Consider the following 23,708-nt stretch of genomic DNA (forward strand, 5'->3'; position numbering starts at 1 on the left):
CGCCTTATGAATGGACAGTTTCATTCTTGACGAACTTCGAAAAACAGGAGGTAGAAAATTGTTGCCTATAGTTTATATACATCAAACGTCGTAAATGCAAACCATGCAAATCATTTAATATGCACTTAAACATTAGTATGGCATCTCCATGATTCATTACAAATAAATTTACGACGAATAGCATTACATTAATTGTTGTCCCCATTCTGATTAAACAAAACAATTTGACGTCTTTATTTCTCGATCGCATACAGACACAAGGACTATGGAGAATTGGCAGGACGCTCTGGAGGACTTTCGCGACGAGCTGACCAAGGTCCTGCGACCCGACCGATACTTCGACAAGCTCCGGGCCAACGGCATCCTGGACGAGAGAGACACGGAAGAAATCAGCAATGACGTCATCAACCCGACGCGGGCGAAAAAAGCAGGTATATATAATCATAATTATACACTGACGGATAGCGAACATTGTTTTGACGAAACTTCTTCACCATTCTGTTTGTTTGGTTTCGATATATACTTCCTAGCAGCGTGAAGTAGAAAATTGTAACTTCAGCTTGACGTTGAAATATAGACCGTTTACTTTTAGTTTCCTTAAAGGGAAATTCCAGGGCAGTTGAAAATTAGTCTGTAAGAAGGAGTCAAATTTTCTAAGGGCAGCAAAGGACATTTGATCAAAATCGGATGAAAATGAGGAAGTTATGACATTTTAAAGTTTTCAGGGAACAGTTCTTGAACAGTCAATATGAGTATGCAAATGGCGAAGTGATGATGTCATCCCTCACAACTAGCTATAGAGTTTGTACATAAAATGTTGACATTTCCAGTTTTCATTCATTACGGATTTACGCCCAAGTCTCAAATCCTGATATATCTAACGTATCATTATATCATATGTTATGAAGCTATCAAACCACAAATAACATAATTGAATTTTCGTCATACATTTGTACATGTTCAATGGAAAACTGTGAGATGATGACATCATCAGCTCACTCATTTGAATATTCATATCAAGAACTGTTCTGTAGAAATTAGCGAAACTTCACGATTTCATAAGTTCCCCATGTTTCCGAGTTTGATCATGTTTTCGCTGTTGTATACTCGAAAGATTTAACTCTTTCTTATCAGACTAACTTATAACTGGACTGGAATTTCTCTTTAAACATACCCCACCACCCCACCCCTCTCTCACTTCACACACGAGCACATACTCTTTTGACTTCGACTATACAAGTATAATCATTTCCGATTGTATTCCTCCACTGCCTATCTTGAGGTTTAAGGAATATTAATGTGTCGATCACTTCCGCCTCGTCGCGACTGCATGTTAGCGGTGGCCATAATGCATAATTTTGGATTTTATCACTTGTCCCCCCCCCCCCCCACACCTACACTTTTTGCAGAAAATATAGGGTTTGACTTTTTTGTTGTTTATCTTTGCTAGTCAGCAGCCGATGTTGTTAGGGGAGTGGAATCAAAAACTGTGTAGCTTGACAGCCGACTTCGGTAGGGAACCTGGAAATGGCATGCAAAATTTAATGTGAAGACCTTTTTTTTTTCTTTCTCTTTTTTTTTTTCGTTTATTAGGCGCTTAACCGGAAGTAGCACCAGAAAATATTCAAAGCCTTTTTTATTATTTTGATTGTCAGCCGATTTTGGGACACAATTAAATATCATCAAAATATCTCCCCTTCCATCCTCCAAATGATTCGACGCCAATGTTCCCACAAACTGGACACCCTCACTCTTAAGGACGTAATTTACCTTTTGCAGATGAAACAAAAACCTCGCATTAGTTCTTCAAAATAGTTCTAAAATGTGAATTAGGGCTAAAAACAGCCATTGTAGAAATGTGAATCAGTTTAATCATTGTTAAGTATTGTAAAATGTACAAAGTATGAACAATAGTTATAATAAACTTGTTTGTAAAATAAACCGTCTTCAGTTATGGGTTATTGAGAAAAATTGTGATATCTCCTTATAATATGCTAGGCTTTATTGCGAAATTCTTGTATGGTAGGATGTTTTGTGATACAACTGACCTGCATATATGCATCAAATGTGATAACTTTAACATTCTTTAAATCACTGCTCCCAGTGGTAAACAATATCTTTTAAAAACGTAGCACCGGCCCTGCAATTCTTTCCGTAACTTTTCCTTGCAATTGGTGTGAAATGTGATTCCATTTGAACTTGCCCTTTTTCTCCGTGAGTGTTTGCATAGATATTTGTTTCCACATTTCATTTGTATATTTACCATTTTTTCTTTTATTAGTTTCTACGTGTTTCAAAGGCTGCATTTCATTCAGCGTCATTGCTGTATGCACAATGAATTAAGTAATGTGATGGTAAACTATAAAACCAGTGTTCTTTCTGTAATCGTCGTTTTCAAAGAGCCTCTCCAGACGAGACCGACAGATCATTATGACTTATTCTGATGGCGGGAGTCATATGATTTCATTTTTGAAATAACCACGAAATACCGCAATTGTAAATGTGGGTTTTCAATTAACTTTTGTGATGAAATATAAATGACGGCGCAGATCATTGTTCAAAATCTCTTTATGTGTTTGTATTTTCGAAGTGTGCGACTTGATACACAAAAATGTCAAACAGTCTTTTTAAAAAGCGTAAGGAATAATCAAATACACGCAATAGTAATAGCACAATTTGACGTTTGGCATTGTGTTTATTGTTGCACCACTTTCATCCATTGATAGATAATTTTCGGGTTGTTTGAGTCTGAGTAAATATTTTTATGCAAAGATTGTGCTTGATGGAAGGAAAATGGCAATGTATCGATGGGATGCACTAACTCATAAAAACAATTAGAAGTCGTGGTATTCTGAGTTGTGCTATGGTGAAAACTTTCTTTACAGAGTTTAATCGAAAGCTGTAAATCATTCATTGACACTCTCAAAACCTGCATCTTGTAATTATGTTTCACAACTGTGAGGCTGTGAAGTTTATCTGTAGTTGAATAATTGAAATCTGACGGCGCTACTTATTGGCAAAAAAAAAATATATAAATGATAATGACAAGTTGGATGATGATGATATTGATCATGATGATGATGATAATGATGATAATAATAATTACAATAATAACGATAATGATAATTGAAATGAAATATCCCTTTCAAGCCAGTCAAACGTGGCAAAAGTGACTGAGTACGAACGCATTTTTTATATTTTTGAGTGAAAATGAAGATGCCAGAATTCAGTTAAAGGAAATTGAGAAGGATAGAAAAGGTACCTCGAGTGGAAATGCATGGGAGTGACAAGTAAAAAACAAACAAACAAACAAACAAAGAAAACAGAAAATGATGTGGGCAGGTTTTCAGTTTATGATTCCAAAAGGAAGTACAGGTTATTTGCTATTCCGGGGAAAATCTGGGACCTGATGTCTGTCATGTATTAAAAAAACAAAACAAAACAAACAAACAGACCATCGAGCCGTGAATTATCTCGGAAAGGAAGTTTACAGCCATTCACCTCGATCTTTCAGCGTAGATTTCGTGGGCATAGCTCTAATCAATCGACAATGGGAACAGCAAAAGGAATTACTGAATATTTGTTTGTCATTATTGCAGTTATGACTTATGACTCAGAAAACTGTGCAAATAGTTACAGGGACTCCAGAAAACCCTCTCGAACAAAGTGAGATGATTGCTGATGCACTGAGAGATTATTAGTCCCCTATAATGTCAATTATATTTAACTGCCGATTTCGATTGATTGATCGATGAATTGGTTTTGTTTCTGAATTTCTTTTAGTTTTCATACATAAATGTAGTTGTCATATACATAAATGTAACATAAAGTCAATTGAACAAAGTTATTGAGTACAATTTTGTTTAAATCTGTACCAGTTATAACAGATAAGTGGTTAATTAATCGTACGACATTATTCCTTGATACAATACAAAATGAATACGAGCAGGTATTACAGGCAAACTTAAAGGGATGACATAGGATTAGTTGAGGTGACGATTCAGCTTTTAACTTTTTGCGAGATACTTGGAAACCACTTCATGAAATATTAAAGAGCATACCATTCTAAGAGGATTCAAAGTTTATTTTGTGAAAATCGGTTTTGAAATGGCTCAGATATGAAAAAAAAAAGTAAAACAAATCGATCCTAATAAAAGGCGTTTCCTAATCTTTATTGGAATTTTGGATTTTGGATATCTCAGCCATTTCACAAGCAATTTTCATTAAATAAACTTTGGATTCCACATAGAATTATATGCCCTTTCATAGAAGTATGTCTTAACCCTATTTTAACTGTTGAGACCAAGTTTTTTAGTTTTAACTGGGGTGGGGGGGGGTGTCAATTTGACCCCCCCCCCCCTTCAGATCTCGGCCGCCGATCGCGCGATCGCCGCAAAATTTTGCCCGAACATAGAGCCGGATGTCAACTACAAGATTACATGGTCATACAATAGAAAAATGTTGATTTTATATTTTTCAATAAATTGATTATCCAAATTTATGCATGAAATCATATTTTCACCTATAACTCCATCAAAAAGAATGAAGGATTGCTAAATTTTTGTGTCAGAGTTCCTCAAGACATATCAAACAATTTTCTTGTAAAAAAATAGTGCAATCAAAATCAGTTTCTTTTGTTTTTTATTGTTTTGTCAATTTCTTATGTATTTTATTGTTTTTTCGACCTTTTGTTTTCTATTGTTTTTTGCCAAAATTTGTTGCAGGCACTTTTTCAAGCTTATCTACATTAGAATTAATTAATTTCAATGTTCATAAGTTGAAATAATCTAATTTATATCAATTAAACAAGAAAACACAATTTGCATTGGATTTGTACACGAAATCATGAATTTGAGCTGTTTTCGAGTTGACATGCATATGCAAAGCATTGCGTAACTTCAGAACAGTGTACCCGGCCGTCGCAAATTTGGTCTCAAAATATGTGGGAGACTTCAATGAAAAAAAGTCATGAAACGACGCGGCAAAATCTTTGCGCGTTGCGGAATCGTAGCGCAAAATGTCGAGGGGGGTCAATTTAACCCCCCCCCCCCTTAAAATAGGGTTAAGAGGCTTTCTATTATCTCAAAAAAAAAACAACAACAAAATCATCATCAAAACCTTGGAAACCTGAATCTCCATCTCAACTAAAGCTGTGTCATCCCTTTTAGAACCACAATGTTAGATAATTATATGCATGCCTTCCAAAGACAGATGAGGCCTCAGAAATAATCATGCATTCAGTGCGACAAATTAAAGGGATATTCGAGTCGCCACTCACTGAGTGGAGGAGAAAAAAAAAACACGAAAAAAACAAAAAAACAAAAACAAAGTGCAGCGATGTATCGTCATTATAGTCAGCGTCAGTGTAGTGTGTATTGTTGTTGCTGGTAGTGGTGGTGGTGTTGTGGTTGTTGTTATTATTGTTGCCATTATTATTATTATTATTATTATTTATTATCATTGTTATTATTATTATTATTTATTATTATTTTCATTATTATTATGATTATTGGTGTTGTTGCGGCTGTTGTTATTGTTGTTATCATTATTGTTATTGGTGGTGGTGGTGTTGTTGTGGTTGTTGTTATTGTTATTTTTGTTCTTATTGTTGTTGTTGTTTTATCTTTTTCTTCCCGCATTGTTGCGTGACTACCAACGACTCGAATGGCTTTGTTGTTATGCAACGATTGATAGAGATTGGGAAGTGATATTCACTTCACGGATAGACGGCAGACAGGACATAGAGATTTGTGAGAAAGATAAGGAAGAAGATTGAGAGGGAGAGGGAAAGAGAGAGGTCAAAACGTTTTATGACCTTCCGGAGCGCTGTGTTGCAATAACATTCACTTGGAAAGATTCTAAAGTGGGAATTTCCCTGTAAATTTCACGGCTTCGGTGGATACACACGGATAGTATTATAATCAACCATTATGTATAGTGCTGGAATAATCCTGCTCTGCTGAACACGGACAGCAGTGAAAGACACCATAGCCTTTTGTCATGGCCCTCTCGCTGCAACGGGTGAGCGAAGCGAGCCGAGCCGAGCGCGACAGCGCGACAACCCCACTGGGCTGGGCTCTCTTCACCATAGAGCGAGAGCGCCTTGACAAAAGGCTAATGACACCAGAGCTTTTACACTGCATAAAAACCTGCCATGCGATCAGCATTGCTGCAATGTTTCCTTGGTATAACAAGTCTTGATAATGACAGAAATTCTAGCTACTTCCTGATTGGTTGTTACAATCCATAGATATTATACTTTCAGCGAGGTTCTGCTTGCCTTTTTTTTTTTTTCGTAGCGCATCCCTTCCCCGTAAAATTGTATCGTTTTGACGGGTTGAAATTCGTACATCCATTTCTAGATTTCGTTTCTGTTCATATTTTTTCTTCATATTTCTGAGATTAAAGACATAATTTACCATTTGCAGATAAAACAAAACCCCGCTTTAGTGCTTCAAAATAGTCTAAAAATATGAGTTAGGGACAGGGATATATATATACATACATATATATGTATATATATATTATATATATATATATATATATATATATATATATATGTGTGTGTGTATGTGTGTGTGTGTGTGTGTGCGTGTGTGTGTCTTTTTTGTGTAGGTTGCTTTATGTTTTATTTATACATATATAACAGAAACCAAGTTCATGCTGTCATTACCAACAGTTTATTTTAGTGCGCAAATTTACGAGCGATTTGCCCTTTCTCAAGTGTTATGAGAACACTTGAGAAAAGGCGAATCACTCGAAAATGTGTGTGCTGAAATAAACTGTTTGTAATACACATGTAACAGCATGACTTTGGTTTCTGTTTTGTGTTTGATATTATTGCACCAACACGTGGACTACTTACTATATATATATATATATATATATATATATATATATATATATATATACATATATATATCCCTAGTTGGCACCTTAGGGAGACATATTGGGGGGAAGTGTCTTCATTAGGGAGACAACTGGTCATTAAGGAGACAATTTTCGTGTCTCCATTGCGTAAACTGCCATTGAACATGTAATAATAAATTTGCATATAAAACAAATGGAAATGTCTCCCAAATGACCCATCTAGGAGTATATATATATATATATATATATATATGTATGTATATATAATACTTATATATATATGTATATATATATATATATATATATATATATATATATATATATCATTATTATTATTAATATTATTATTGTTATTGTTTAGGTTGCTTTTTGGACATTGTGCGGAAGCGAGGTCTCCCGGCCTGTCAGCTGGTACTGGAATGTCTGGAAGCAGACCATGGTGATCTATTCAAAAAGATGACAGGACGAGAACCCAAGCCGAAGGAATGGACGCTACAGCTCAAGCCTCTCTGTTCATGCAGCTGTAAGCAATAATCCAGTTTCCTTTTCTTTTTTCAAGGGTGAAGTAGATGAAAGAAAATATGTAGGGTACGTAACAATCCCCTTTTTCGATCATTATGTTTTTCTTGTTGCATGACTGCTCTCGGCGTCATTTTACAGAAATAGATCTTTATTTGTGTCATCAGGTGATTTGCTCCATGCACGTGGTGCTCAAAGTTGGAAGTCAAATAAGGCGTAATGGTATGGTGAATAAGGCTCTGGATTTGTTATGAGAGTGTCTGGGGTTCGAATCTTGCCGATGCATTCATCCTTGGACAAGATGTTTTGCCCACAATGTCCCTCTTAACCCAGGTGTATACCAGGCAACTTTGGGGTAATGATAATGTTATAATCGAAATTAAATTGTAAAAAAGTTTTAAAATGGCCTTCCAAGAGCATATTATGTCATACCCTTTGATAAATGAAGTGTGAGACAAACTAGTACATAGTGATCGCGTGGCTTCATAAAGGTGTGTCTATATTCGCAATTACACTCCCGCACTAATCCATACACAAGCAAACATACACAAACGTACAAAACACATATAGGCCTTGTATTGTGCATCGACCAATCAACATTAATTAATAACACTACCGAAAATTGTATTAACACCATTATAGACATTCACATTGCTTTTGAATATGTATTTTTCCTACCTCTTTATCATTTTTTTTTCCAAACCAAAACTTCATTTCAATTAAGTTCAATCCAAATTTTATTTCTATTCTTTGACAAAAAAAAAAAAGATTCTCTTTTTGTTTTTTGTAGTGAAGCCAAGAAATAATGTGGGATGAACAGAGTATGTGATACAAAAAGGCGAAACATTGTAATAGATAATTGGAACGAAGAATATGTAATGAACGAAAAGTGGAGGGGACCCACTGAAAAGACAATAGGCCTGATTATACTTGTAAAATGTGGGCCTCTCTGAAAAAGAAAAAGAAAAGAAAGCGTAAACCGGACCAAGTAATACAAACTCCTGCTTTTGCTCTATATGTATTCTTAAAAGTACTAATGATAATGATACAAAATTCAAACTTGTTCCAGGTCACGATAGCAGCCGAAGTGACATCGATTTCGTCGAGGCGCTTAAACAGGAGAAGCAGGCGACGATCAGCCTAAGGAGCCAAAATAACCAGTTGAAATCAAGTCTGGACAAGGTTAGACAAAGTTTAAGGTTCATGTTTGATCTCACTGAATGAAAATGTTTGCAAAAATGTTTACGAAAAAATGCCGATAATCTGTTCACGTTGCAGGACGTTATAACGGCAGTGCACAATATACATAATATTGCGCAGTGACATGGTACATTGTACATAGAGTACGTTATACTGTATATAGTAGAGATATGTTGCCAAACATTGTGAATACCCAAAAGAGTATTACATCTTCACTAACATCACGAACTTAAACAAGAGCATTATCTGTTTTATGAAAATAGATCTAGTGACCCACTATGAAACTATAGAGCTTTGCAATATACAAAGGGTCAGCGCTTCGACCGGCCTTGTAGACCACCGCGTGAATGAAAGCAATTACTGGTCTGAGAACAGAAAGTACTGTAATATCTTAGCAGTGTTTATTTCATTTACGTCAATATACTTCTCAAGTTAGATATATCCACAAAAAAAGTGCAATACAACTGAATGATCTCACTTGGACATGAAAACATGAAAACAACATATATATATGTATATATATATATATATATATATATATATATATATATATATGGCCTATATGCAATGAACAATGTAGGGGGCGCTGTGGCATAGTGGATGAGACTCGCGAGTTCGATTCCCGCCCAGTGCTTATGTTCTTGGACATGATGTTTTACCCACCATGTCCCTCTCAGGTGTATAAATGTGTACCTTTCAACGCTAGGGTGATAATAATGGCAGGACCCTTTGATAGAGCAGTGACAACAAGCTACCCTGGAAAAATAAGACCTTATTACTGTTTATGATGATGATGATGATGATGATGATGATGATTATTCTCATTATCATCATCATCATTATTGTCATTAACGAAATGGTAAATGACGAAGGAATAGTGGGGGATACCAATGGAATATAATGGAATTATGCTGATGGGAACCCTGAGAGAAATAGTGTATACATAGCCTGGGGGTAGGGGGCTTCAAGACAGTTTCTTTTTCAAAGGCATAGAAGGAAATTATTGAATTTATCATTTTTTCTCACCGTATTTACTGATAGAGATTAACGATATTACTTATGATCCTAACTGGCAAACGTATACATTTTTGTTTATCTGTCGGGTCACCTCATTGATTTTTCACAATCGGGAACCTGGAAACGGGTTCATGTTGATTTCTGTAAAAGGAGCATTGGCAAGAGAACAGATGACTAAGAATTTCACTGAGATCGGGCAAAAATTCAAAAATTACTCATGCTTTCAGAAAGAAAAGGATATTGGTCACTATCACAATTGTATATGAAATAAAGCAGGATGTCATTATAGCATATACAGCTTTTGGACTTTATAAAGCCAAAGCCCATCAAACATAGCGTCGATTTTAAAGCTGTAATATTAGACGAATACATCAGTGAAAGTTTGAGGAAACTCTGACGATCCCTTCAAAAGTTATAAATTTTAAAATGTCTTCTTCACCTCGTGGCGTGATTATGGGCAACTATATGTAAAGAAACTATAAGGAGAATTCAACAAATTTTGTTTTTCATTAAAAAACAAGTAGGGTTCTACACATTCAAACGACTTGTTACTGACATACAATGGATTATTTCATAACCCATGCTTTCTGAAGAAGATGACTCAAGTGTTCTTTCATCGTGCTAGAAAAAAAAAAGGAAAATGTGTTGACCTTTTCTATATATATTTTCATCCATCACGACGCCCTGAAGTGTATAGTCTCCTTACTAATCAAGCGATATTGGCTCCGAAACTTTAAAAATCCATAACTTCTGAACAAATAATCGATTTTCCTCAAACTTTCACTGATTTACTCTAGTAGTTATTGCTGCTTTCACTTTATAATTCACAATCATATTTCGGCTTTTAACAATATTCCCTAAGCTTTCACTAAATGTGAAACCTATTTTATTCTCTCACGATTTATTTATTTCATACTATCATTTTTTATTTCTTTTGTCAATAAAGAAAATTGAATGATAGACAAAGATGCAGATTGAAATGAAAGGAAATGTTTTCAGGTGCGAAAGAATTAATATGGATATCTGATTTACATTTTTGTTGTCTTCTGTTGACACTGTCCTATTTGAAGTGCTCTGGGATCCAATCGTCTTTAAGTACAGTTTGAATACGTCAACAATGATGCAATATTGAATTTAGAACTGGAAAGTTTTATAGTTAATCAGTGCTGCGTAAAAGTATTTCGACTATACAATAAGATATTTACACAAGATTCACCAGCACGATGTTTCATGATCTATTTAAAAGCATAGAGTATATCAACATTTATAGGCTTGAACGATGTGCGTCAGTGTCAATGTGAGTTCATTAGTTCGTAATGCTCTGTTAGATAAGATCAGTATTACTTCCTGCAAAAGTAAATATTGTAATCTGTCAGTCTGCTTCCTATCACGTGCCGTCAGGTTTGATAGCACTCAAGATAACAAGACAGTATGTTGACTTGACATCATTTCGTCAAGAACTTCTGATCTCTTCTCTTTTTGTTGGTAACGTCGTTTTGTGGGAGCCGTCGCCGGCCGCGATTAAGAAGACGTCTCGAAGATGTCACCGCGACTTCGGGTCGAAAAATTAGCTTGTTTTTAGACGTTTCGGAAGTTGCGCTAGAGTCGACTTCTTTGTGAAGGGCGCAAGCTTTTTTTCTTTCTTTTTTGGTCTTTTGAGTAGCATATGTCACGTCTCCTCCAAAGAGATAGGCCCTTGAGGCTTGCCCAAAATTGCTGCAACTAATGCTTACAGGGTAAATTCCTAGTACTGGAATGTGCATTGTACATTCATACAGATGCTGGGACGAGATAGTGTTTCTAAATGAAATATTAACATACTTAAATTTGATTTCCCTTTTTAATTAATATTTTATCCCCAACAGATAAAAGAAGATAGGATGAAGATTCGGCACGACTTTGACATCTTGAGGAGGGAATTTGATGTGTGTCAGTCAGACAGACAGGAGATTGACAAGGTGAGAGATACACTCTTCCTGTAATGATACACAAACACAAACACAAACACGAATACACAGGACTTGAGAATGCACTCTTCCCCACCCACACACCTCTTTCACGACAATATCAACCTGGTATACATACATTGCAAAAAGATCGTTGTTAGATTTAACGCCATGTGTGTCAAATCTAACACCGATCAAGTGTTAATAGAGGACCACACCGACAGGTGTAGAAATTATGTTGTGATAGTACTGAAAAGTGTTCACCTGGCACTCCGTGGTGTTAATTTGACACTGTAGCTGGTAATATTTTTGACACTGCGCTGGTGTTAATTCAATAATGACACAACATGGTGTTGACCTAATATTACTGATAGTTAATGTCAATGGTATAACATCCGCCCAGTGTCAGTAGGAGACCACCACAGCATCTGGTGTTACTCTGATGTCAATTTGTTTGCAACTTTGAAATGAAAAATCAAATATCGGAGAGTTCTTGTTTATATTGTTGAAATTTCAAAATCAACAAGAAGAACAATCACTAATTACCTGTCTAAAAATAAAAAAAAATGAAAGTTTTATATTTTGAAGTGACACCCGGAGGTGTTAATTTAACAACAAACATGAGCACCGGAAATTTTAACACCAGCTCAGTGTTTCATATTTAACACCCGACTTTTTGCAGTGTAGAGTGTGATAATCATTAAAGAGTAACATTGGTTGTCCCTTGGGTCCAAGAACAATAGTAGTACCCCATCGAGCCCTCCTCCCAGGACACCGGGTCAGCACCAGACTGGAACCAAACCAAACCTTTTTTTCTCTATCTCTCTCATCTTGTTTACATGGAAGCTGAAAATGGACAACCAGTGGAAGCGAGAGCAGATCTGCAATCTCCAGGCCCAGGCTTTTGAGCTTCAGCGAGACCTGATGTACGCTAAGGAAGCACTGAGAGAAGTAAGTCTTCAATTATGCGGTAAATCAGTGGTTATTAAAAATACACTCATATATATATATATATATATATATATATATATATATATACATAATAGTTGCTCTGCGTATTGGCAGCACTAGTCATCCCTGATGAAGAGGAAGGATCCTCGAAAATTCGGATTATTCATTAAAATCAAGATTGGCATTTAATGCATTTCTCTGTTGTGACATTATATATATATACATACACACACATATATATATATATATATATATATATATATATATATATATATATATATATATATATAAGATATGAGAAAGGAAGGAGAAATCGGTGCGTAGCTTTGACATCACTATTCCCCGTACTGTTCCTCCTTTTCGGAAAAGCGCAAGAGTTGAAAAATTGGTCTCAGCCGGGAATCGAACCCTGGTTTTTGGCATGGAACGCCAACGCCTTAACCGCTCGGCCACGGAGACCAATTTTTCAACTCTTGCGCTTTTCCGAAAGGAGGAACAGTGAGAGGAATGATGTCAAAGCTACGCATCGATTTCTCCTTCCTTTCTCATATCTCACACATGCAAAACCCTGTTGTAGTAGTGACTTCTTTCGCAATATATAGGATATATATATATATATATATATATATATATATATATATATATATATATATGGATCCAGCAATATTATATCATAATTGCTATAAGGAGACACATGACCTTAATGAGACAAATTGTGTCGTTTTCAACTATATTGAATCCCATTCAATGGCATGCTTTTACTGCCGACATTGTTTATCTACTATCTACACAATGTCTTCCTAAAGTTTTATCCAGATTTATTGATGTATATGTATGTATACATGTATGTGTGTATATATCATATATACATTATATTCACTTTTTTATATTCCCTGATTTGTAGTCGAAGCTAGAGAACAACACGTTGGAAAACAAACTGCGAGAAGCGAGGGCGCGAGAAAACCTGCAGCGCAAGAAGTCGATTCGGCTGGAGCAGGAGCAAGCCGAGTCCACGGAAAAGATGAAGCCAGCGGACACCCTCAAGAAGCTCGTCGAGCAGCTGCAGCAAGAACTCTTCAAGGACAGACTCGCCGTGAGTCTGGTTACTATACAGTATACCCCTCCCCCCCCCCCCCCCTCTAAAAAAAAAAAAGATTACAATCGGATTTTCGCATTGATAACTCCCAAAATGATAAAACTATTTAAATCATACTCCAGGGTCTAAAGATATAACATCTTAGCTCTATTTTCAGAAAAACCCATTCGATTTGGTTAAGTGGTCACAGAGAAATTTGGATTGTTGTAAAGCATGTCATGGGTCTGATTCTTCCAAGTTTAGCACTCGAATGCTCTTGGAACTGCATATTAATGCGTAAACACAATGGACAGAACTTTAAGGGAAAGGATTCCTGACATGCTCTACAAAACTCCTCATTTCTCTTTGACCACTGAAGCAAATCGAATGGGGTTTCTTGTAAGATGTTTCATACTCTGAAATTGTATTTGGATTGTTCCCTATTTTTGAAGTTATCATTGTGGAGTGTTCCATTGTATATATTTTTTTTTTGACATACGGTATATAGTATTTGGTAATTTTGGGGTGATGCACTGGCTAACTGTTCTATACTATCAGCAATTGGCCAGTAAGAGTTCATTATCAGATGCGATGGCCATATGGTCGTACAAACTTTATGGGATTAAGTATTAACAATGCATTTTACCTTGCATGTAATTTATACAAGAGAGAACGAACAAACATCGTTGTTTGCCAAAATGTTTGCGCGAAAGCTAGACCGTATTGATCGGGTCGCTGTGGCAAAGTGGATAAGACTCACGATTCCCAAGTTCCTGAGGGACCCAAGTTCGAGTCCCGCCCAGTGCCTACGTCCTTGGACGAGATGTTTTTACCTACAATGTCCCTCTTGACCCAGGTGTATAAATGGGTACCTGGCAACTCTAGGGTGCAATGGCAGGGCTCTCTGGCAGAGCAGTGGCAACACTGAAGAGGCTATCTTTGGTAAATAAGACCATAATATTAGTATCATCATTATAATATATTATCTTAATTTTCATTTCATTCTTTCCTTCAGGGGACGTTGAAGCAATCATCCTTCGTGTCTGAACCGGAGAGGGAGATGCAGGAGGACACCGCGCGGGATATCATGAGGGAAGACCGGGACGCTGCCCTGCGGAAATGCGAGGAAGCGGTGACGGAGCTCTATGAAGTCCGCCAGGCGAACTACGAACTGCGCAAGATCAAAGAAAAGGTGAGGACGACGTCCCAGGCCCGCGACTCGGGGATTAAGCCTCATTAAATACACGGCTGTTGAAGAAACTATGATACGGTGATGACATGAGATAATTGTGTTGAAATCCGGGTGCAAGGTGCCTGCGCCAAAATTCTCAAGCTATTGTCGTGTCACGAGGGAAGTGTCGTTTGTCTGTTTGTTTGATTGTGGAACCGAGAGATGAGAAACTGTCTAATTCAATCCGTCTCCGTTTGTTACATGCACCAAACAAGATTTGATAGTCTGCCCTGTATCTATGTACGCCTATACTTTAGCCAAATGTTGATCTCATTCTATGCTTTGAGTCATACACGTAAGAGTGAGAGAATTGACAACGACTGAAATATATCATGCTTGCATGATATAGAATAGACAAATTTAACCTGCCTCATTTGCGCTAACCGAGGAATTTGTTCGCTTGACAAGTTTGTCTGCTCGACAAACATTTCAAGTTTTTCCTCTCTGTCGAAATAAAAATGGTGATTTACTCCCTCTTTAGTAGACAGAGATTTAAACATTATGAGTAGGCTACCCTCACCCACCTCAGTAACCACACTAAGGGGTCGGAGGAGAATCCCAAGACATAAATCAAACTAAATCTTCGTTTGTGGCAGAAGTATTTGCACATGTGATTTTTTTTTCTTTCTTTGATAATTATTTCCAATCAAATAGACTGATGTACTGGTGCTTTTTTATGAATTGTTTATGCATATTCTTCCACGACAAGGATCATTTATCGCAATCAAACAGCTTGTTTAACAGCACTATAGCAACAATTCAAAACAGGGCTAAATGTGATAGAAATAAGAACAGGAGCACTGAAAGAGAAACAATGAAATGCTAACAAGAGCACATAATTTCGTCGATGCATTTCGACTAATAATCTTGTTTATATTTTTCTAAGATTTATAATGTCTGTTTTATGTGAAGTGCTGTCTGGGGCAAATTATTTGTATAGGGCCCCATTTTTTCTCTCTTCTTTCTTTCTATAAAACAACAACAACAACATTTCGACTACGGTGTATAAGCAAACATTAACTTTTCACACTATCAAACAAGTTATGTTGTCCATTCCATTTTGAAAACAAAGGATTGCATTACAAAGGAATCTGATTGGAGGCCTATTCATGATGAAAATCATGTAACAGTGATATGATGGTGTTAAAGATGATCGTGACGATAAAAATTATAACTTTCATATAAGAAAAGGAATAACATAAAATAAACTATAAATTAATGTTTTTCACCCTCAGTTGGAAACGAGCAACGAGGACCTGGAAAATCACGTGATTCACCTAAATGAGCAGATCGATATGATCACCGATCGCCTACAGATGGCGCAAGATCAGTTGGAACAAGTGAGCTCCGAGCGAACACAGGTGAGTCTGTGTACAGTGTATATGTTATCAAGGTCTATCCATATCATACAAAATAGTAAATCGACTAAGTGAAGTCGACATACTAGTACACGGACAGGAGAACATCTTACGACTTATGCGAATGTCAATTTATGCGGAGTTAGCGGTATCGGAGTTAGCGGTATCGTCACTACACACTTTGTTTATGCTGCTGATGTTATGAACTTGTGGAGTTACAATGATCGTTGAACTCCCTTCCCTACACTGTGATACATGATATGGCGGAAACAGAAATGGAAATTCAGCCAGTCGTCTTGAAAAATAAATAAATGAATTCACAAGTTGCAGCTTATTATGAGCTATACCTTATCATCCTTTCCTCTCCTAATGAACTAATGCTTTGAACTGGAGCGTTTATTCCATTTCGATGAGGAAACCTGAGAAGTATATGTGAGAAATTTCACAAGAAATAAAAATCCTATAAGCAAAAATTCTGACTGCGTCGACTTTACGTAAATTGTCGACATATGCAATTTCGACCTGGGCGAGGTTTACAGTTTATTTGTGTGTGTATACGTATGGTAGCTACAGACCACTACTGTTGTCCTTTCATCTTCATACTTCATCTAGACCACAAACATAGCAATTTCGACCTTGTTTGTTCTTGATCATCATCACTGGTATTCATTGCACATACCATGTCAATGATGTTTTGAAGTACAGTCCAACCTCTCCTATTCGGACATGTATCGGGACCGGCACTCATCCAGATAAGGGATTTGGCCGGATATAGGAGACTCAATGTTTTATACACACAACTACCTACCCAATGGTATAGCTACATGCACATGCATTCGTTTTGCGTGAACATGTCGCGTCCTCACCAGCTGGTCTGCTTTAAGAATTTTCTGATAATTTGGTCGTGCCCTGATTTACCGAAAGAAAAAAATTCTGTCAATCTTCTTGCTGTGACTTGGGGATAGTGATCTAAATGATGTTATTTAGATTAAAAATTGATACGCCAATGTATACTATGTTGAGAATAATCTGTTATTCATGTGAGTTTGGAATTCCCATTTTCCCCGTAATTAGGTTAGATTGGGAAAAAAAAAATCACGGCGAGATCGCGTCCGGATAATAGAGAGATCCAGATGAATAGGAGAGGTCGGACTGTACCACTTGTGAAAAGTTAAATCGTTAGCACTTCTGTCGCTATGATAATAATTTCCCAATATAGGCTATGCAAGAGAGAAACCGATCCTTCGCCGAGATAGCGCAGTCCTTGGTGGAACGGGACGATCTAGTGAAGAAGCTCAACACGGAGCGAGCCTCCTACCTGAAGATATCGCGGCAGCTCTTCGTGGCCAAGACCAAGATTCAGCACCTCCGACGAGAAAAACAGGTATCAATCGCTGAATGTCAAATAGATCATGAAATCCCCCTCCCCATCCACTTCCCCATGCAATATAAGCTTTGTTGCCTCCTGACTACTTTTCACTCTTTCATCATGGCTCTGTCATTTCTCGTGTGATTTCAATGAAATTTGTTATTTGATTTTGATTTGGCATTATTCTTTTTATCATTAGTTTCCCTGAAAGCTTCTCACCCTGTTCCTAAGAGTTTATGCAAGGGCACTTTATTTCCATGACCAAAGTATTTATTCCCTGTATAGATTACGCTCTCAATTGTTGGCAAGCTCAGATGAGTTTGTTGTTGTTGTTGTTATGTATTATTTACTTTTTCTTTAAATCATGCTTACATACATTTTATGCGGATTTTAATGATAAAATTATTTAAATGACATTGTTTTCTCGTTTCTTGTTGTTTTACAAGATGATCATGTTGACTGTGTGATAAGTCCGTCATTATTTTCATAGTTCTCTATTGTTCATCCACGATATCATCTTGACTGTAATATGTTTACTTCTGTGATGCCTACACATTATAATCTTTGAAAGTTTATAACATACTTCTAAATCAGCTGTAAAATGGTGTCACTGTGAAATGATATAGTGTCATGAAAAAGAATGAGGCGAAATACTGCGGATTCCGACAGATCTGAACCCATGGTAATGTCCTCACGATAACACTGCTGCATTTGTCTTTTCTTTTTTTAACAGCTGAAGTTATATTGACTGTCATTGTATTATTATCATTGTTCACTGTCATCATTAAAAAAAAATCTGAACAAAGACTAAAATTTTGTAGTATGATACCCTGACTGTGATTATACTATTACCAGCTAGCTAAATCTAGCAAGAGGAGCAAACTTTATGATTGATGGTGCATGTGTTATTACTTGCCTTGAAGTTATGTAGTTATGTAGTTACAATTTGACCCATCAATATTTTTCAGACGTTCTATTCAGATCGACCGTCATCGCAGTTATCTACGGTAAGTTCCACAGGATACACGTCACGAGACCGACACCCACGAGTAATACAGCCAACGAGTCATGGATCTCACGAGTCATACAGCCCATGCGTTCGACACTAAGCTAACGAAGGCCCAAGAGACCGACAAATTAAGCCCCGTGTTGTATCTGTCGAACTCGTGGGCTGTTTTTACCTAGTGTCAAACTCATGGGCTTTTTTTTTTTCGCGTAATGTCGAACTCATGGGCTGTATGACTCGTGAGCTGTATGACCCATGGACCTCTTTTCAATGTCGGACTCGTTTGCTGCATGACTCGTGGGTGTCGGTCTTGTGGGATGACCCCAGTTCCACATTCCTCCTGGTATGTGTGTCTCTTTCAGTTCCCCTTTTCCTCTCAATGCCCCCCCCCCCCATATCCTCCTCCCCTCTCTCACTCTCTTTAGATATTTGTTCTCTCTCTTTTAATTTCTCTCGATTTCGATCTCGATCTCGATCTCCTTTAGATGTGAAATAATACCTACATCTACACAATGAATCTCTATATACGGCATACCGATAAAAGTGATAATAATGTATAATACGACATCTATACAACATCGCAGTAAAGATAACAATGATGATATATTATAGTTACGTGTGTAATAATGATGGTAACAATCGTGGTGATGCTAGAGCTATTTTTGTACAGCGAAACATGCCAGTGGTAACGTATCTTGAAATCAAAGTTAGAACATTGAACACTTACCGTTTAATTGCTCAATTCAATTGGAATTCATTTTCACCATTCAAAGTTAGAACAGTAAGTACTTACAGTTCAATTATTCAATTCAACTGGAATTCATTTCCACCATTCCAACAAAAATTGGAACTGCTTGCTCAAAATTACATTATCTCGTAAATCTAGGCGGCATGTTGTAGTCAGGGTTCCCTTCTTGAGTAGGCAAAAAACAACAACAACATCAACAACAAAACGAAAACACAACCAGACATTTTCATGATCACTTGTCACCACCAGGATGGCTCAACTAGCAATGATTCGAAGAGAAGCTCCACCGCCAATGACCCGCAGTCCCCGGAAGCGTCAAGCGAATCTCTGTCCCTGTCATACAGTCAACAGTCCAGCATCTCCTCCCACAGTAAGCCAACGAGCTCCCACAACGGCCCACATTCGTCCAGATCAAAATCGATCCCATCTCTGGGGAACAGCACGGTACACTCGAGCGTCGACGAGGACGATGAGAGTGTGGAGGTGGAGGATGACTACGAACATCCAACAGGGTTCGGCAATGACGCAGATTTGCAACAACGATTTCGGACAGCAGTTCTTACCAAAGAGCCGGCGAGTGTGACACGGCGGAAGAGTAAGGGCACACAGGAGGACGTTGGGGGACTTCCGGCCTTGAACGGGAATAACCAAGAACCAGTTCCACAGGAAACCGATGAAACAGAGAATACTAGTAGCTTGCCCGAACTGCCTACTGCAGAAGGTCACTGGGAGGGCTTCGATTACAACGCAGAGTGAGTGTCTTTAACTCAGTCTTGTAAATCTAAAAGGTCGTTAGTCCAGACCATTCACCCCTGATTGAAATGATTCCAAAGATGACAGACTGCTTTACCGAGACATGCAAAGTGTGTTCGTTACAGCCTGGAAACATGCTTAGATTTACCCCGACGTAGATAGTAACAGCTGGTGCATGCAAATTGGATGTATTCATTAAAAAAAGTTTAATTGAACAGTTCGTGACCAGTAGTCTGTGAAAAAAGAATATCCATTAATCTGAATTGTGAATACGCCGGCCCGTTGGATAGGTCTTAACTAGTTTCATAGAATAATATGGCATGCCTAAAAAGGAGAGTGTCAGTCATACAAGTCATGTTTTAGGTCGGTTTTCTCCCGAAACATCCAAACACTGACATTTCTTGATGTTCAAACCCAAGACTGGGTGAGCATTTTGTAATGCAAATGTGTTTGGTAAGTACGATATTTTTTTCCGCTGCGATAAACTCCATTCATATATCCTTGGGGAGGGGTATACTGCCCTACTTTGGCAAAAGGAAGCAAGTGACAAAAGTGACATTTCTCGTAAAAGAGCAAAATGTGTCTGTCATTTAAACACTGACGTCAATGGACTATCATGATGTCTTATCTAACATATCTCTTAGTAGGATGAGTGTTTCTGCATGAAATTTGGCCTGGAAGAAGATCGCTCGTTATGTGAATTATGAAAACATTGATAACTCAAATTCGGATGGTATATCACTTGCTTCCTTTTGCCAAAGTAGGGCAGTATAGTTCACGTTCTCCCTGTCGCTCGCCAACTTTATACCCCCCCCCACATCCTATCTCTCACTCACTCCTCTCTCCCTTTCCACCCCCCTTCCCTCACTCGATATCCCCCTCTCTATCTCTTTGCACATTGCAGCGATAGTCCTCTGCCCTATAATTTCCGTCGGGGGCGGAAAAGCCTGCCCCAAAGCGACTCGATGGAAGTCCACCAGGGCTCCCTGAAGGACAAGAACAGACACCCAAGCCCCCGCATCAGCAGGTAAATGTTGTTCAATCATGACATGATAATGATTATTATCATTTTCCTTTAGAAAACCTCATTGCATACTCATATATCGAACAATTAGAACAGTGAAAGTGTCCATATAAATTGGCAAGAAATAAGATATTTATGCATGGTCGTCACCCACTTCATGACAAAAAAAAAATGTTTCTTTTACACTCATTTTGTCATTTACAAACACACATACACACACACACACATACACACACATCATGCCGATGATCGTTACAGGAGGAAAGCTCTTACATCACAACATTCTTTTTAAAGCCATACCAGTCTCTATTATTATGATTTCCATTCGACAAATCACGGACGATTAAGGGATAATCTTGCATTCAAAAATTGTCTTCATTACTTGGCTTTTCCCACCTACAGTAGTTTCGACGTACCCCCAGTGCCTAACTACATGGCCCAGCTAAATCGAAGGAGTAAAACGCTTCCCGGTAAGTATTCTTTGTTAATATTTCATTTGCCACTCTCAATAATAATAATAATAATAACAATAATAATAATAATAATAATAATAATAATAATAATAATAGTAATGATAATAATAATAAACGCTTCTCGGTAAGTATTCTATGTTAATATTTTATTTGCCACTCACAATGATAATAATGATAATAATAATAATAATAATAATAATAATAATAATAATAATAATAATAATAATTATATCATTAATAATGATAATGATGATAATGATAATAAAAATAAACTGGTTATTCATTTTAAACATAAAATTCAGCTGTTTGTGCACATTTTATTCTAGTTTTTAGACATTTATGCCTCCACCACAAAGTGGCACCAAAGGCATTGTGTTTTCGGGTTGTCCGTCCGTCCGTCCGTCCGTCCGTCCATATGATCGATTCGTGGACGACGTATAAACCGTTTTAGGTAGGCGGAGGCATAATCACCACTTGCCATAGTGGCATTTCTAATCTTATCTTTAAATCAATAATACTTACATGTACATGTTTAGTGAAATTTGTTGGCATTAATGGTTTAACTGCTCCACAAAGAGACCAGCGCTTCAATTACTCGATTGCGTATAAATTATGTACTTTCATTTTTCTCGTTCACACAGAATACTGAATGTTAGTCCGCGGGTCCGAAAATTCAAACCTTTCTGTGCTGGGGACTTCGGACAGCGTGTATACAACATACACTGGATGTGAAGTTTTCTGCGACAATTAAAGCACAAAAAGGGTTAAACAGGTCTGTCACCTGTGTCTCATGGAGAAGAGATCAAAAAGATGTACACGTTTTATCTGTCTGCTTCATATCTGTCGGTTTGACTGTCTCGTCGACTCGTAAATAGCGAACTTTAGATCTGCGACGCGAGCGCTCAGACGACCCAGTCTCCCGGGTTGGACAATGGAAACAGCTGTCTCGCGCATGTGCAGAACACCATTTTTTTTGCCTTATTAGCGTCATCTTATAAGTCTAAAGCTCGCTGTATATTGTGGAAGGATGTAAGGACGCAACAGCTTCTAACGAGAATACAGACCTCAACTAAAAAGCCAGTACTGAGACGAAGAATCTATACAAGATGGCAAAGCGTGAACAGGGTTCATTATTTTCAGTGCTCGCCGAGGCCGTTAATACTCATTATGTTGTTGTTGTTGTTGTTGTTGTTGTGTGTGTGTTGGGGGGGGGGGGCTGAAATACACCCATGCCCCTTATATGCTGTAAAGTCTAGAAACTTTATATTCTCTATCATACTAACTCGTCTTTATTGTTGTTGGGTGTGTGTGTGTGGGTTTTGTTTTGTTTTGTTTTTTGTTTTTTTTTGGTCAGAGACAAGTCATTAACACATTTGTCAATTCTACAGCATTTCGTCAATTTTGTTTATCGTCCTACTATCAAGTCGGCTTGTTGAGATTCAACAATATTCATCTTCTCGCGTTCCACGCAATTCAGCTTCCAGTTCTGCAGTTCTAATAATACTCGTTCTTCCCGCCCTTGACGAGTTTGCTCGACATGTTCCAACAACTCGCCCTCCCGTCTTTACTTATCAGCTTCTATGCGAGTGATACGAAGCACGTTCTTTAAAAAAGATTTTGAGAAAAAAAAAAGTCTAATGCGAGCGCTTGCTGACTTCTATGAGCTATGATATGACTTTCACTTGGGTTTTGCTTGTTTGTTTTTTGTGTTTTTTTTTTTGCTTCAGAAAGCTCTTTAAGAAGAAAATAGAAATAAAACTAGGATATAGGCCTAACCTTTTGATTCCTGAAACGCCATTGCCACTTGCTTTACTTTTCTATAAAAACAAAAATTCCTTCACCGCTCATAACATCTCAATTCTTCCGTTTAAATAAAATATCCACTGTTGATATTAATTTGTGATTAAAGAATTAAAATGCCATATCATGATGTATTCATACTCTCAGGCTACAACGCATTGCAAGCCGTTTTACTTCCCCCAAAAGAAGCCATTAAGAGAGAAAAAAAAAAAACAAATTACGTTTCGTGCTCTTCAATAATGAAACTGCTAAGTAGGCACGTTTTGTAGATATTAGTGGATGAAAAATGTATATTATTCTCTTTTGATGTCAGTTCCACGTTTGTACAAACATTTCACCTAGCGATTGTTGTACCTATTGGCTCATGC

At 37.4% G+C, this 23,708-nt stretch overlaps 1 protein-coding gene across 1 annotated transcript; it reads left to right on the top strand.

The window, feature by feature from the left end:
* Positions 1 to 260: 260 nt before the first annotated feature.
* Positions 261 to 22,189, top strand: LOC140231823 (uncharacterized). Its single transcript, XM_072311974.1, has 14 exons — positions 261 to 431; positions 7,232 to 7,393; positions 8,459 to 8,571; positions 11,472 to 11,564; positions 12,399 to 12,503; positions 13,408 to 13,596; positions 14,594 to 14,770; positions 16,045 to 16,170; positions 17,387 to 17,551; positions 18,505 to 18,543; positions 19,540 to 20,042; positions 20,948 to 21,070; positions 21,470 to 21,537; positions 22,182 to 22,189. Exons 1-14 carry the CDS (start codon positions 266 to 268, stop codon positions 22,187 to 22,189), a joined length of 2,037 nt encoding a protein of 678 aa, XP_072168075.1. The 5' UTR covers positions 261 to 265.
* Positions 22,190 to 23,708: the final 1,519 nt, after the last annotated feature.

This window comes from Diadema setosum, chromosome 8 (assembly GCF_964275005.1).
Source record: "Diadema setosum chromosome 8, eeDiaSeto1, whole genome shotgun sequence".
Classification (NCBI taxonomy): Eukaryota; Metazoa; Echinodermata; class Echinoidea; order Diadematoida; family Diadematidae; genus Diadema; species Diadema setosum.

Coding starts and splice junctions, on each gene's coding strand:
- LOC140231823 (XM_072311974.1), top strand. CDS start 266: ATGGAGAATTGGCAGGACGCTCTGGAGGACTTTCGCGACGAGCTGACC. Junction 8,572..11,471: donor TGAAATCAAGTCTGGACAAG/GTTAGACAAAGT, acceptor TATCCCCAACAG/ATAAAAGAAGATAGGATGAA. Junction 17,552..18,504: donor ACCTCCGACGAGAAAAACAG/GTATCAATCGCT, acceptor AATATTTTTCAG/ACGTTCTATTCAGATCGACC.